Source organism: Eucyclogobius newberryi, unplaced genomic scaffold (genome assembly GCF_026437365.1).
Source record: "Eucyclogobius newberryi isolate DKJ021-1_F unplaced genomic scaffold, fEucNew1.0.hap1 SCAF_11, whole genome shotgun sequence".
Lineage (NCBI taxonomy): Eukaryota > Metazoa > Chordata > Actinopteri > Gobiiformes > Gobiidae > Eucyclogobius > Eucyclogobius newberryi.
In genome coordinates this window covers 39,760,723-39,777,100 of record NW_027315735.1, presented here as the reverse complement: position 1 = coordinate 39,777,100, position 16,378 = coordinate 39,760,723, and the positions used below count along the sequence as shown (strand labels likewise).

Below are 16,378 nucleotides of genomic sequence, written 5' to 3'. Positions count from 1 at the left end.
GCGGGACTAAAGTGGGTCTAAAGCTGGACTAAAGCGGGTCTAAAGCTGGACTAAAGCGGGACTAAAGCGGGGCTAAAGCGGGTGTAAAGCTGGACTAAAGCGGGACTAAAGTGGGTCTAAAGCTGGACTAAAGCGGGTCTAAAGCTGGACTAAAGCGGGTCTAAAGCTGGACTAAAGCGGGACTAAAGCGGGTGTAAAGCTGGACTAAAGCGGGACTAAAGCGGGACTAAAGCGGGTCTAAAGCTGGACTAAAGCGGGACTAAAGCGGGACTAAAGCGGGTCTAAAGCTGGACTAAAGCTGGACTAAAGCAGGACTAAAGCGGGTCTAAAGCTGGACTAAAGCGGGTCTAAAGCGGGTCTAAAGCTGGACTAAAGCGGGTGTAAAGCGGGACTAAAGCGGGACTAAAGCGGGTCTAAAGCGGGTGTAAAGCTGGACTAAAGCAGGTCTAAAGCAGGACTAAAGCAGGACTAAAGCGGGACTAAAGCAGGACTAAAGCAGGTCTAAAGCAGGACTAAAGCGGGACTAAAGCGGGACTAAAGCGGGACTAAAGCAGGACTAAAGCAGGACTAAAGCGGGACTAAAGCGGGACTAAAGCAGGACTAAAGCAGGACTAAAGCAGGACTAAAGCGGGACTAAAGCAGGACTAAAGCAGGACTAAAGCAGGACTAAAGCAGGACTAAAGCAGGTCTAAAGCAGGACTAAAGCAGGACTAAAGCATAACTAAAGCAGGACTAAAGCAGGACTAAAGCGGGACTAAAGCAGGACTAAAGCAGGACTAAAACGGGACTAAAGCGGGACTAAAGCGGGACTAAAGCAGGACTAAAGCAGGACTAAAGCAGGACTAAAGCAGGACTAAAGCAGGACTAAAGCATAACTAAAGCAGGACTAAAGCAGGACTAAAGCGGGACTAAAGCAGGACTAAAGCAGGACTAAAGCAGGACTAAAGCAGGACTAAAGCGGGACTAAAGCAGGACTAAAGCGGGACTAAAGCGGGACTAAAGCGGGACTAAAGCAGGACTTACCCAGCTCAGGATGTATCTCTCTTTTGGCTCTTCCTTGTTTTTAATCACAAAGTATTTCTTCCTAATTCTCGAGCCTGAAACAGAAACAAACGTCTGAATATCTATGAAATTATATTTTGTTTTTGTATCATTTATTCAGGACACAACACAAATGTAGTAAAACAAGATTACTGGGTCAGAGGTCAGAGTTAGTTTTACATGTCTAATGTTTGGATGGTGGTTTTACCCATGTCTTTGAGCGGCTCCTGAACCTCCCACTTAGGATCAGACCTGAAGAACATCGACACCTGCTGCAGCGCGATCTCTGTGGAACACAACCATAAACACACACACACACACAACCATACACATACACACACACACACCACCACACAACCATAAACACACACACACACCACCACACAACCATAAACACACACACCACCACACAACCATAAACACACACACCACCACACAACCATAAACACACACCCACACACACACACCCCCACACACACCCACACACACCCCCACACACACCCCCACACACACACACACACACACACACACACACACACACACACACACACACACACACACACACACACACACACACACACACACACACACACACACACACACACACACACACACACACACACACACACACACACACACACACACACACACACACACACACACACACACACACACACACACACACACACACACACACACACACACACACACACACACTTTAATGTCAGTCCAGTCCTTGTGTTGTTGGTGTGTTTTGTGTTATTTTTTTGTAAGAGCCTTTTTCGCTGCTGCCAGAAGGAGGCGCCAGAGAGCTGCTGGATGTACAGTAAGGACTAAAGCGGGACTAAAGCGGGACTAAAGCGGGACTAAAGCGGGACTAAAGCGGGACTAAAGCGGGACTAAAGCGGGACTAAAGCGGGACTAAAGCGGGTCTAAAGCGGGACTAAAGCGGGTCTAAAGCAGGTCTAAAGCGGGTCTAAAGCGGGTCTAAAGCGGGACTAAAGCAGGTCTAAAGCAGGACTAAAGCAGGACTAAAGCGGGACTAAAGCAGGACTAAAGCGGGACTAAAGCGGGTCTAAAGCAGGACTAAAGCGGGTCTAAAGCAGGTCTAAAGCGGGACTAAAGCAGGTCTAAAGCGGGACTAAAGCAGGACTAAAGCGGGACTAAAGCGGGTCTAAAGCAGGACTAAAGCGGGTCTAAAGCGGGTCTAAAGCGGGTCTAAAGCGGGACTAAAGCAGGTCTAAAGCAGGACTAAAGCAGGACTAAAGCGGGACTAAAGCAGGACTAAAGCGGGACTAAAGCGGGTCTAAAGCAGGACTAAAGCGGGTCTAAAGCAGGTCTAAAGCAGGACTAAAGCAGGACTAAAGCAGGACTAAAGCGGGACTAAAGCAGGACTAAAGCGGGACTAAAGCGGGACTAAAGCGGGTCTAAAGCAGGTCTAAAGCGGGACTAAAGCAGGTCTAAAGCAGGACTAAAGCGGGACTAAAGCAGGACTAAAGCGGGACTAAAGCGGGTCTAAAGCAGGTCTAAAGCGGGACTAAAGCAGGTCTAAAGCAGGACTAAAGCAGGACTAAAGCGGGACTAAAGCGGGACTAAAGCGGGTCTAAAGCAGGTCTAAAGCAGGACTAAAGCAGGACTAAAGCAGGACTAAAGCGGGACTAAAGCAGGACTAAAGCGGGACTAAAGCGGGACTAAAGCGGGTCTAAAGCAGGACTAAAGCAGGACTAAAGCAGGACTAAAGCGGGACTAAAGCGGGACTAAAGCAGGACTAAAGCGGGACTAAAGCAGGACTAAAGCAGGACTAAAGCGGGACTAAAGCGGGACTAAAGCAGGACTAAAGCAGGACTAAAGCGGGTCTAAAGCGGGTCTAAAGCGGGTCTAAAGCGGGACTAAAGCTGGTCTAAAGCGGGACTAAAGCAGGACTAAAGCAGGACTAAAGGAGGTCTAAAGCAGGACTAAAGCGGGACTAAAGCGGGACTAAAGCAGGACTAAAGCGGGACTAAAGCAGGACTAAAGCAGGACTAAAGCGGGTCTAAAGCAGGACTAAAGCGGGTCTAAAGCAGGACTAAAGCAGGACTAAAGCAGGACTAAAGCGGGACTAAAGCGGGACTAAAGCAGGACTAAAGCGGGACTAAAGCAGGACTAAAGCAGGACTAAAGCGGGTCTAAAGCGGGACTAAAGCAGGACTAAAGCAGGACTAAAGCAGGACTAAAGCAGGACTAAAGCGGGACTAAAGCGGGACTAAAGCGGGACTAAAGCAGGACTAAAGCAGGACTAAAGCAGGACTAAAGCGGGTCTAAAGCAGGACTAAAGCGGGTCTAAAGCGGGACTAAAGCAGGACTAAAGCAGGACTAAAGCAGGACTAAAGCAGGACTAAAGCGGGACTAAAGCGGGACTAAAGCAGGACTAAAGCAGGACTAAAGCGGGTCTAAAGCGGGTCTAAAGCGGGTCTAAAGCGGGACTAAAGCTGGTCTAAAGCAGGACTAAAGGAGGTCTAAAGCGGGTCTAAAGCGGGTCTAAAGCGGGTCTAAAGCGGGTCTAAAGCGGGTCTAAAGCGGGACTAAAGCTGGTCTAAAGCGGGTCTAAAGCGGGTCTAAAGCGGGACTAAAGCAGGACTAAAGCAGGACTAAAGCAGGACTAAAGCAGGTCTAAAGCAGGACTAAAGCAGGACTAAAGCGGGACTAAAGCAGGACTAAAGCAGGACTAAAGCGGGTCTAAAGCGGGTCTAAAGCGGGACTAAAGCAGGACTAAAGCAGGACTAAAGCAGGACTAAAGCAGGACTAAAGCGGGACTAAAGCGGGACTAAAGCAGGACTAAAGCAGGACTAAAGCGGGTCTAAAGCAGGTCTAAAGCGGGTCTAAAGCGGGACTAAAGCTGGTCTAAAGCGGGACTAAAGCAGGACTAAAGCAGGACTAAAGGAGGTCTAAAGCGGGTCTAAAGCGGGTCTAAAGCAGGTCTAAAGCGGGTCTAAAGCAGGTCTAAAGCAGGTCTAAAGCAGGTCTAAAGCAGGACTAAAGCAGGTCTAAAGCAGGACTAAAGCAGGTCTAAAGCAGGTCTAAAGCGGGACTAAAGCAGGACTAAAGCAGGACTAAAGCAGGACTAAAGCAGGACTAAAGCGGGACTAAAGCGGGACTAAAGCAGGACTAAAGCAGGACTAAAGCGGGTCTAAAGCGGGTCTAAAGCGGGTCTAAAGCGGGACTAAAGCTGGTCTAAAGCGGGACTAAAGCAGGACTAAAGCAGGACTAAAGGAGGTCTAAAGCGGGTCTAAAGCGGGACTAAAGCGGGACTAAAGCAGGTCTAAAGCGGGTCTAAAGCGGGACTAAAGCAGGACTAAAGCGGGACTAAAGCGGGACTAAAGCGGGTCTAAAGCAGGTCTAAAGCGGGTCTAAAGCGGGACTAAAGCGGGACTAAAGCAGGTCTAAAGCAGGACTAAAGCAGGACTAAAGCAGGACTAAAGCGGGACTAAAGCAGGACTAAAGCAGGACTAAAGCGGGTCTAAAGCGGGACTAAAGCAGGACTAAAGCAGGACTAAAGCAGGACTAAAGCAGGACTAAAGCGGGACTAAAGCGGGACTAAAGCAGGACTAAAGCAGGACTAAAGCGGGTCTAAAGCAGGTCTAAAGCGGGTCTAAAGCGGGACTAAAGCTGGTCTAAAGCGGGACTAAAGCAGGACTAAAGCAGGACTAAAGGAGGTCTAAAGCGGGTCTAAAGCGGGTCTAAAGCAGGTCTAAAGCGGGTCTAAAGCAGGTCTAAAGCAGGTCTAAAGCAGGTCTAAAGCAGGACTAAAGCAGGACTAAAGCAGGACTAAAGCAGGACTAAAGCGGGACTAAAGCAGGACTAAAGCGGGTCTAAAGCAGGACTAAAGCAGGTCTAAAGCGGGACTAAAGCGGGACTAAAGCGGGTCTAAAGCAGGTCTAAAGCAGGACTAAAGCGGGACTAAAGCGGGACTAAAGCAGGACTAAAGCGGGTCTAAAGCAGGTCTAAAGCAGGACTAAAGCAGGACTAAAATACTCCTCCTCACCTTCAAAGCTCTTCACCACCTTGCCCCCCCCTACCTGTCTGACCTCCTCATCCCCCACCGCCCCACCCGAGCTCTCCGATCCTCCCCCTCTCTCACCCTGACTGCACCAACATCCCGACTCAAAACTTTTGGCGACAGAGCATTCTCCCGAACAGCACCCCGACTCTGGAACTCCCTCCCCCAACCTGTCCCCCACTCTCCCTCACTCACAACATTCAAATCCCGCCTCAAAACATACCTCTTCACCCAAGCCTATGACCTCCCCTACCCCTAGCCTCCTCTACCCCATTGCCTACACTTCTACCCCCTGTTACATCCCCATCTTTTTCTCTCTACTTCTTCTGTCTTGTTCATTTTATCTGTATATTAATGTGTTCTGTACGTGTTGTCCCCCCTGTCTGTAAATACCCCCCCCCTTTTTTATTATGTTCAGCGTCTTTGGGTCACTGAAAAGCGCTATATAAATAAAAGTTATTATTATTATTATTATTATTATTATTATTAAAGCAGGACTAAAGCAGGTCTAAAGCAGGTCTAAAGCAGGTCTAAAGCAGGACTAAAGCAGGTCTAAAGCGGGACTAAAGCGGGACTAAAGCAGGACTAAAGCAGGACTAAAGCAGGACTAAAGCAGGTCTAAAGCAGGTCTAAAGCGGGACTAAAGCGGGACTAAAGCGGGACTAAAGCGGGACTAAAGCGGGACTAAAGCAGGACTAAAGCAGGTCTAAAGCAGGACTAAAGCAGGTCTAAAGCAGGACTAAAGCGGGACTAAAGCGGGTCTAAAGCAGGACTAAAGCAGGACTAAAGCAGGACTAAAGCAGGTCTAAAGCAGGACTAAAGCAGGACTAAAGCAGGACTAAAGCAGGACTAAAGCAGGACTAAAGCAGGACTAAAGCAGGTCTAAAGCAGGACTAAAGCAGGACTAAAGCAGGACTGAAACAGGACTAAAGCAGGACTAAAGCAGGACTAAAGCAGGACTAAAGCAGGTCTAAAACAGGACTAAAGCAGGACTAAAGCAGGACTAAAGCAGGACTAAAGCAGGACTAAAGCAGGACTAAAGCAGGACTAAAGCAGGTCTAAAGCAGGACTAAAGCAGGACTAAAGCAGGACTAAAGCAGGACTAAAGCAGGACTAAAGCAGGACTAAAGCAGGACTAAAGCAGGTCTAAAGCAGGACTAAAGCAGGTCTAAAGCAGGTCTAAAGCAGGACTAAAGCAGGACTAAAGCAGGTCTAAAGCAGGACTAAAGCAGGACTAAAGCAGGTCTAAAGCAGGACTAAAGCAGGTCTAAAACAGGACTAAAGCAGGACTAAAGCAGGACTAAAGCAGGACTAAAGCAGGACTAAAGCAGGACTAAAGCAGGTCTAAAACAGGACTAAAGCAGGACTAAAGCAGGACTAAAGCAGGACTAAAGCAGGACTAAAGCAGGACTAAAGCAGGACTAAAGCAGGACTAAAGCAGGACTAAAGCAGGACTAAAGCAGGACTAATGAGACAAGTTGTAGTTTGGGACATATTTGTTACTCCCTTGTGTCAGTTGAGACTCATAAACATGATTCATCTGGATCAGAGACAGTGGTGAGTCTTATGCAGAGGGAGGTGTGTACAGCCATCACCACTGGGGGTTTAACTTGGTTACTAATACTTAGTTACTGTGATTAAATGACTGTTTTTATGAATATGTTTGGTCAAAGAGCAAAATGTTCCTCTGCAGCAGATGTGACGGCTCAAAGAACTAAGACATGACTTTTACTGTCAGGTAAAGGCCTCAGAGAAAGAGATGAAACTGAGGACATGTTTCTACTGTGTCAGGCCCTCCAGACATTTAAACTACTTATCTATGGTTTACTTCTATTTGGAAGCAGCACATAGTCATTATTTGTACAATATTAATAAAATAATCCTAAAGTAATGTTACTTTGGTGAGGCAGTAATAATAAGAATGATAAACCTGTGTCTGTGTCTTTAAAGTCTTGTGCTTCCTCCTCAAACACAGAGCTGTGGCGCGGCCTGGCTCCTCCCCCTGGCTCCTCCCCCTGCTCTCTCTCACTCTTTAAGGTCCCATAACATGCAAAATCGACTTTTCAGAGCTTTTAACCTTCTTACATTGCTATTTGTGCTTCTTATATGTCCAGAGTGTTTTTTTGATTGATTCCCGCAGTGTTTAGCTTTAGTACAGACTATCTCCTTTCCTCCAATCTCCAAACTGACGGGCGGTGGGGCAAGACAGCGTCACCATCCCCCCCTCACCCCCCCCTCCCGCCCCCTTCCCCCCGGCTCCGCGCTGCTGTCTCCCTACAAGCCCATTCCGGAGTTTTTCTGCTTCGATTTACGAGGAAACACGGTTCAAAGAGGCCCAAAACGTCATTAATGATATCGCACTCTTTACTATTATCACAATGGTGAAGGTTTATGTGGCAGTTGATGCAGCAACCGGGACAATAAACGGAGAGAAGTTCTATCCGATACCGAAAAACCAGGAAATAAGAGCGCGATGGACATAAGACGTCTTATGATATCTATTCTGCGCACGCTGTAGAATAAACACCAGATTTATTTAGGCTCAAAGTAGTGTTGATCTGAAGTTCTATCGTTTCTCACTGACTCGCGCAGCAGGAGCGGCGCAGCGCGGAGCAGACAGCAGTGGGGCTACGTCACGGGTGGGCGGGGCAAACGCACTCAGACTACGTCACGGGTGGGCGGGGCAAACGCACTCTGAGACTACGTCACGGGGTGGGCGGGGCAAACGCACTCTGAGACTACGTCACGGGTGGGCGGGGCAAACGCACTCTGAGACTACGTCACGGGTGGGCGGGGCAAACGCACTCTGAGACTACGTCACGGGTGGGCGGGGCAAACGCACTCTGAGACTACGTCACGGGTGGGCGGGGCAAACGCACTCAGACTACGTCACGGGTGGGCGGGGCAAACGCACTCTGAGACTACGTCACGGGGTGGGCGGGGCAAACGCACTCTGAGACTACGTCACGGGTGGGCGGGGCAAACGCACTCTGAGACTACGTCACGGGTGGGCGGGGCAAACGCACTCAGACTACGTCACGGGTGGGCGGGGCAAACGCACTCTGAGACTACGTCACGGGGTGGGCGGGGCAAACGCACTCTGAGACTACGTCACGGGTGGGCGGGGCAAACGCACTCTGAGACTACGTCACGGGTGGGCGGGGCACACACGCGCTCTGTGTGTGGTTTCAGCTCAGACCTGTGTAGTGTGTGTGGTTTCAGCTCAGACCTGTGTAGTGTGTGTGGTTTCAGCTCAGACCTGTGTAGTGTGTGGTTTCAGCTCAGACCTGTGTAGTGTGTGTGGTTTCAGCTCAGACCTGTGTAGTGTGTGTGGTTTCAGCTCAGACCTGTGTAGTGTGTGGTTTCAGCTCAGACCTGTGTAGTGTGTGTGGTTTCAGCTCAGACCTGTGTAGTGTGTGGTTTCAGCTCAGACCTGTGTAGTGTGTGTGGTTTCAGCTCAGACCTGTGTAGTGTGTGTGGTTTCAGCTCAGACCTGTGTAGTGTGTGTGGTTTCAGCTCAGACCTGTGTAGTGTGTGGTTTCAGCTCAGACCTGTGTAGTGTGTGTGGTTTCAGCTCAGACCTGTGTAGTGTGTGGTTTCAGCTCAGACCTGTGTAGTGTGTGTGGTTTCAGCTCAGACCTGTGTAGTGTGTGTGGTTTCAGCTCAGACCTGTGTAGTGTGTGTGGTTTCAGCTCAGACCTGTGTAGTGTGTGTGGTTTCAGCTCAGACCTGTGTAGTGTGTGTGGTTTCAGCTCAGACCTGTGTAGTGTGTGTGGTTTCAGCTCAGACCTGTGTAGTGTGTGGTTTCAGCTCAGACCTGTGTAGTGTGTGTGGTTTCAGCTCAGACCTGTGTAGTGTGTGGTTTCAGCTCAGACCTGTGTAGTGTGTGTGGTTTCAGCTCAGACCTGTGTAGTGTGTGTGGTTTCAGCTCAGACCTGTGTAGTGTGTGGTTTCAGCTCAGACCTGTGTAGTGTGTGTGGTTTCAGCTCAGACCTGTGTAGTGTGTGTGGTTTCAGCTCAGACCTGTGTAGTGTGTGTGGTTTCAGCTCAGACCTGTGTAGTGTGTGGTTTCAGCTCAGACCTGTGTAGTGTGTGTGGTTTCAGCTCAGACCTGTGTAGTGTGTGGTTTCAGCTCAGACCTGTGTAGTGTGTGTGGTTTCAGCTCAGACCTGTGTAGTGTGTGTGGTTTCAGCTCAGACCTGTGTAGTGTGTGTGGTTTCAGCTCAGACCTGTGTAGTGTGTGTGGTTTCAGCTCAGACCTGTGTAGTGTGTGTGGTTTCAGCTCAGACCTGTGTAGTGTGTGTGGTTTCAGCTCAGACCTGTGTAGTGTGTGTGGTTTCAGCTCAGACCTGTGTAGTGTGTGTGGTTTCAGCTCAGACCTGTGTAGTGTGTGGTTTCAGCTCAGACCTGTGTAGTGTGTGTGGTTTCAGCTCAGACCTGTGTAGTGTGTGGTTTCAGCTCAGACCTGTGTAGTGTGTGTGGTTTCAGCTCAGACCTGTGTAGTGTGTGTGGTTTCAGCTCAGACCTGTGTAGTGTGTGTGGTTTCAGCTCAGACCTGTGTAGTGTGTGTGGTTTCAGCTCAGACCTGTGTAGTGTGTGGTTTCAGCTCAGACCTGTGTAGTGTGTGTGGTTTCAGCTCAGACCTGTGTAGTGTGTGGTTTCAGCTCAGACCTGTGTAGTGTGTGGTTTCAGCTCAGACCTGTGTAGTGTGTGTGGTTTCAGCTCAGACCTGTGTAGTGTGTGTGGTTTCAGCTCAGACCTGTGTAGTGTGTGGTTTCAGCTCAGACCTGTGTAGTGTGTGTGGTTTCAGCTCAGACCTGTGTAGTGTGTGGTTTCAGCTCAGACCTGTGTAGTGTGTGGTTTCAGCTCAGACCTGTGTAGTGTGTGTGGTTTCAGCTCAGACCTGTGTAGTGTGTGTGGTTTCAGCTCAGACCTGTGTAGTGTGTGTGGTTTCAGCTCAGACCTGTGTAGTGTGTGGTTTCAGCTCAGACCTGTGTAGTGTGTGGTTTCAGCTCAGACCTGTGTAGTGTGTGTGGTTTCAGCTCAGACCTGTGTAGTGTGTGTGGTTTCAGCTCAGACCTGTGTAGTGTGTGGTTTCAGATCAGACCTGTGTAGTGTGTGTGGTTTCAGCTCAGACCTGTGTAGTGTGTGTGGTTTCAGCTCAGACCTGTGTAGTGTGTGTGGTTTCAGCTCAGACCTGTGTAGTGTGTGGTTTCAGCTCAGACCTGTGTAGTGTGTGTGGTTTCAGCTCAGACCTGTGTAGTGTGTGTGGTTTCAGCTCAGACCTGTGTAGTGTGTGTGGTTTCAGCTCAGACCTGTGTAGTTTGTGGCGTAGTTGTTGGGGTCGAGGAACCTCTTGACGCTGAGGCAGGAGCAGAGCAGAGGATGCTGGGTAATGCGGTCCAGATAAGCCTGTAGTCCTCTCTGTCTCTCTGCGATGAACTCTCGGTCCATGTTCCCAATCAGTTTCTTGGGCGGCAGCGGCAGCGAGATCCCACAAACCTGACCAGACCAGACACGTTAGAAATCCAGTGAAAAACAAGGTGAATGTTCTTATTTTAATAACAAAGGGGTTCCACAAGGGTCAGTCCTTGGACCACTTTTATTTACAATCCATGTGAATAAAAGTGTGATTCTTCCTGTTAGAGCGCCTCCTGCTGCACAAGTGAGACTAAATAATAAAGAGAATGTTGTAGTTTTATCCAAAAGACTCAAAGGTGTTTATTCTCGCGCTCGTGACAGAGGCGGAGCCGAGACGACGAGAACACATCACAAGAAGTTTATGTTCATGCATTTCAAGCCATTGAGGTTCAACACGTGAGATCTAAAGAGAAAAATCCGGCCAAGAACCAGGTCTAAACCAGAATTCTCGGAGCAGATTTGTGACTGAGGTCAAAAGGTCAAAGAAACAGGAAGAGACTAACTCTAAGTCAGAAAAAAAACATTTTCCTGAAGAATTCACAGCAACTAGACTAAAGCAGGTCTAAAGCAGGTCTAAAGCAGGTCTAAAGCAGGACTAAAGCAGGACTAAAGCAGGACTAAAGCAGGACTAAAGCAGGACTAAAGCAGGACTAAAGCAGGTCTAAAGCAGGACTAAAGCAGGACTAAAGCAGGACTAAAGCAGGTCTAAAGCAGGACTAAAGCGGGACTAAAGCAGGACTAAAGCAGGTCCAAAGCAGGACTAAAGCAGGACTAAAACAGGACTAAAGCGGGACTAAAGCAGGTCTAAAGCGGGACTAAAGCAGGTCCAAAGCAGGACTAAAGCAGGTCTAAAGCAGGACTAAAGCAGGACTAAAGCAGGTCTAAAGCAGGACTAAAGCGGGACTAAAGCAGGACTAAAGCAGGTCCAAAGCAGGACTAAAGAAGGACTAAAACAGGACTAAAGCGGGACTAAAGCAGGTCTAAAGCGGGACTAAAGCAGGTCCAAAGCAGGACTAAAGCAGGTCTAAAGCAGGACTAAAGCAGGACTAAAGCAGGACTAAAGCAGGTCTAAAGCAGGTCTAAAGCAGGACTAAAGCAGGACTAAAGCAGGTCCAAAGCAGGACTAAAGCAGGACTAAAACAGGACTAAAGCGGGACTAAAGCAGGTCTAAAGCGGGACTAAAGCAGGTCCAAAGCTGGACTAAAGCAGGTCTAAAGCAGGACTAAAGCAGGACTAAAGCAGGTCTAAAGCAGGACTAAAGCGGGACTAAAACAGGACTAAAGCGGGACTAAAGCAGGTCTAAAGCGGGACTAAAGCAGGTCCAAAGCGGGACTAAAGCAGGACTAAAGCAGGTCCAAAGCAGGACTAAAGCAGGACTAAAGCAGGTCTAAAGCAGGACTAAAGCAGGACTAAAGCAGGACCAAAGCAGGACTAAAGCAGGACCAAAGCAGGACTAAAGCAGGACTAAAGCAGGTCTAAAGCAGGACTAAAGCAGGACTAAAGCAGGACTAAAGCAGGTCCAAAGCAGGACTAAAGCAGGTCTAAAGCAGGACTAAAGCAGGACTAAAGCAGGACTAAAGCAGGACTAAAGCAGGTCTAAAGCAGGACTAAAGCAGGACTAAAGCAGGACTAAAGCAGGTCTAAAGCAGGTCTAAAGCAGGACTAAAGCAGGACTAAAGCAGGTCTAAAGCAGGTCTAAAGCAGGTCTAAAGCAGGACTAAAGCAGGTCTAAAGCAGGACTAAAGCAGGTCTAAAGCAGGTCTAAAGCAGGACTAAAGCAGGTCTAAAGCAGGACTAAAGCAGGACTAAAGCAGGTCTAAAGCAGGACTAAAGCAGGACTAAAGCAGGACTAAAGCAGGTCCAAAGCAGGACTAAAGCAGGACTAAAACGGGACTAAAGCGGGACTAAAGCAGGTCTAAAGCGGGACTAAAGCAGGTCCAAAGCAGGACTAAAGCAGGTCTAAAGCAGGACTAAAGCAGGACTAAAGCAGGTCTAAAGCAGGACTAAAGCAGGACTAAAGCAGGACCAAAGCGGGACTAAAGCAGGTCTAAAGCGGGACTAAAGCAGGTCCAAAGCAGGACTAAAGCAGGACTAAAGCAGGACTAAAGCAGGTCCAAAGCAGGACTAAAGCAGGTCTAAAGCAGGACTAAAGCAGGACTAAAGCAGGACTAAAGCAGGTCCAAAGCAGGACTAAAGCAGGACTAAAGCAGGACTAAAGCAGGACTAAAGCAGGTCCAAAGCAGGACTAAAGCAGGACTAAAGCAGGACTAAAGCAGGTCCAAAGCAGGACTAAAGCAGGTCTAAAGCAGGACTAAAGCAGGACTAAAGCAGGACTAAAGCAGGTCTAAAGCAGGACTAAAGCAGGACTAAAGCAGGACTAAAGCGGGACTAAAGCAGGACTAAAGCAGGTCCAAAGCGGGACTAAAGCGGGACTAAAACGGGACTAAAGCAGGTCTAAAGCAGGACTAAAGCAGGACTAAAGCAGGTCTAAAGCAGGACTAAAGCAGGTCCAAAGCAGGACTAAAGCAGGACTAAAGCAGGACTAAAGCAGGACTAAAGCAGGTCTAAAGCAGGTCTAAAGCAGGTCTAAAACAGGACTAAAACAGGACTAAAGCAGGTCTAAAGCAGGACTAAAGCAGGACTAAAGCAGGACTAAAGCAGGTCTAAAGCAGGACTAAAGCAGGACTAAAGCAGGACTAAAGCAGGTCTAAAGCAGGTCTAAAGCAGGACTAAAGCAGGACTAAAGCAGGACTAAAGCAGGACTAAAGCAGGACTAAAGCAGGTCTAAAGCAGGACTAAAGCAGGACTAAAGCAGGACTAAAGCAGGTCTAAAGCAGGTCTAAAGCAGGACTAAAGCAGGACTAAAGCAGGTCTAAAGCAGGTCTAAAGCAGGTCTAAAGCAGGTCTAAAGCAGGTCTAAAGCAGGTCTAAAGCAGGACTAAAGCAGGTCTAAAGCAGGACTAAAGCAGGACTAAAGCAGGACTAAAGCAGGTCTAAAGCAGGACTAAAGCAGGACTAAAGCAGGACTAAAGCAGGTCCAAAGCAGGACTAAAGCAGGACTAAAACAGGACTAAAGCGGGACTAAAGCAGGTCTAAAGCGGGACTAAAGCAGGTCCAAAGCAGGACTAAAGCAGGTCTAAAGCAGGACTAAAGCAGGACTAAAGCAGGTCTAAAGCAGGACTAAAGCAGGACTAAAGCAGGACTAAAGCAGGACTAAAGCAGGACTAAAGCAGGTCTAAAGCAGGACTAAAGCAGGACTAAAGCAGGACTAAAGCAGGTCTAAAGCAGGTCTAAAGCAGGACTAAAGCAGGACTAAAGCAGGTCTAAAGCAGGTCTAAAGCAGGTCTAAAGCAGGACTAAAGCAGGTCTAAAGCAGGACTAAAGCAGGTCTAAAGCAGGTCTAAAGCCGGACTAAAGCAGGTCTAAAGCAGGTCTAAAGCAGGACTAAAGCAGGACTAAAGCAGGACTAAAGCAGGTCTAAAGCAGGACTAAAGCAGGACTAAAGCAGGACTAAAGCAGGTCCAAAGCAGGACTAAAGCAGGACTAAAACAGGACTAAAGCGGGACTAAAGCAGGTCTAAAGCGGGACTAAAGCAGGTCCAAAGCAGGACTAAAGCAGGTCTAAAGCAGGACTAAAGCAGGACTAAAGCAGGTCTAAAGCAGGACTAAAGCAGGACTAAAACAGGACTAAAGCGGGACTAAAGCAGGTCTAAAGCGGGACTAAAGCAGGTCCAAAGCAGGACTAAAGCAGGACTAAAGCAGGACTAAAGCAGGTCCAAAGCAGGACTAAAGCAGGTCTAAAGCAGGACTAAAGCAGGACTAAAGCAGGACTAAAGCAGGTCCAAAGCAGGACTAAAGCAGGACTAAAGCAGGACTAAAGCAGGACTAAAGCAGGTCTAAAGCAGGACTAAAGCAGGACTAAAGCAGGACTAAAGCAGGTCCAAAGCAGGACTAAAGCAGGTCTAAAGCAGGACTAAAGCAGGACTAAAGCAGGACTAAAGCAGGTCTAAAGCAGGACTAAAGCAGGACTAAAGCAGGACTAAAGCAGGACTAAAGCAGGTCCAAAGCAGGACTAAAGCAGGACTAAAACGGGACTAAAGCGGGACTAAAGCAGGTCTAAAGCAGGACTAAAGCAGGACTAAAGCAGGTCTAAAGCAGGACTAAAGCAGGTCCAAAGCAGGACTAAAGCAGGACTAAAGCAGGACTAAAGCAGGTCTAAAGCAGGTCTAAAGCAGGTCTAAAACAGGACTAAAACAGGACTAAAGCAGGTCTAAAGCAGGACTAAAGCAGGACTAAAGCAGGACTAAAGCAGGACTAAAGCAGGTCTAAAGCAGGACTAAAGCAGGACTAAAGCAGGACTAAAGCAGGTCCAAAGCAGGTCTAAAGCAGGTCTAAAGCAGGACTAAAGCAGGACTAAAGCAGGACTAAAGCAGGTCTAAAGCAGGTCTAAAGCAGGACTAAACCAGGACTAAAGCAGGTCTAAAGCAGGTCCAAAGCAGGACTAAAGCAGGACTAAAGCAGGACTAAAGCAGGTCTAAAGCAGGACTAAAGCAGGACTAAAGCAGGACTAAAGCAGGTCCAAAGCAGGACTAAAGCAGGACTAAAACAGGACTAAAGCGGGACTAAAGCAGGTCTAAAGCGGGACTAAAGCAGGACTAAAGCAGGACTAAAGCAGGTCTAAAGCAGGACTAAAGCAGGACTAAAGCAGGTCCAAAGCAGGACTAAAGCAGGTCTTGTGTTCTGGAGACAGTAACGGTTTTAAATAAAAGGACTCACCATGAGGGCGGAGTTTAGCGCATCAAAGTCGCTGTATCGACGAATCACCTGCAAGAACACAAAACGAGACCATTACCTGCGCACTGATTGGTCCAATACTGGGCTGAAAGCAGGACTAAACAGGACTTCAGACAGAGGCTGTGATTGGCAGATTACCTGCCAGCAGTTCTCCGAGGACAAGCCCCTCTGCACTCGGATGATGTACTCCTGAAAAACAACAGGTGGTAAAGTTATGATGTTATAAAGTTAATTTAGAGCTCGTTAAAGAGGCTCAGGACGCATTAGGGAAGTGAGCGATAAAGAATGTTTCAAATCAACTACTTTTCACATTTTCAAGTCGTTTATTTCATCCTGTTTCGACGGCTTCTTTGTACTTTTCTGTGAATTCATGCAACGTTGTCATCCTTTGTGTGGGATGGTGGGAGGGGCCGGATGAACATGTTTAGCAAACGCACACGGGAACAAACTTGACAGAGCTTTCACCACAGACCGAGATCAGGGCGACAGGTCGTTTCCAGGGCGTGGCCACAGAGCAAACGCTCGCTTTCCGTCTGAAACGTGACTCGACAGGCGCCGCTCGACAGGCGAACGGACGATCCACGCCAATGACTCCGACGAAAACAACTTGTGCCGTAATATCTGAGATTATTCAGACACGGATTTAACTGCAGGGTCACAATCTGAAGAAATGTGTGACTTTTATGATTAATTATACTTAATAAAGTCTAATTGTGCCACAAAATACCCCCCCCCCCCCCCCGAGTACAAAGTAAATGAAGACACGAAGAGGGGAATGAATAAAAGGTTTAACCGTGTCGTCTTCACTTACAATCCAAAGTATTCATGAGAAATAAGTCAGAAAGGCAGATTATCTCCTCCTCCTCCTCCTCCTCCTCCTCCTCCTCCTCCTCCTCCTCCTCATTATCTTCCTCCTCACCATCTTCCTCCTACTCCTCCTCATTATCCTCTTCCTCCTCATCATCATCCTCCTCCTCTTCCTCATGATTTAGTAACAAACACGTCCAAATCAAGCAATAAAAACAGACAAAAACAAACGTTAAAAACCGGAGCAAAACACGCAAACTTTAAATGTCTCAAATGAGAAA

At 48.1% G+C, this 16,378-nt stretch overlaps 1 protein-coding gene across 2 annotated transcripts in view; it reads right to left on the bottom strand.

Moving 5' to 3' along the window:
• The window catches only part of pxk (PX domain containing serine/threonine kinase), a 37,088-nt gene that overhangs the window by 16,851 nt on the left and 3,859 nt on the right, over positions 1-16,378 (bottom strand). For both annotated transcript variants that reach the window (XM_072440109.1, XM_072440110.1), the window contains exons 2-6: positions 15,429-15,479; positions 15,273-15,320; positions 10,392-10,578; positions 1,250-1,327; positions 1,024-1,097 (exon numbers count right to left, since the gene is read on the bottom strand). In XM_072440109.1, coding sequence (XP_072296210.1) covers positions 1,024-1,097; positions 1,250-1,327; positions 10,392-10,578; positions 15,273-15,320; positions 15,429-15,479 — 438 coding nt within the window. The remainder of the gene's footprint in view (positions 1-1,023; positions 1,098-1,249; positions 1,328-10,391; positions 10,579-15,272; positions 15,321-15,428; positions 15,480-16,378) is intronic.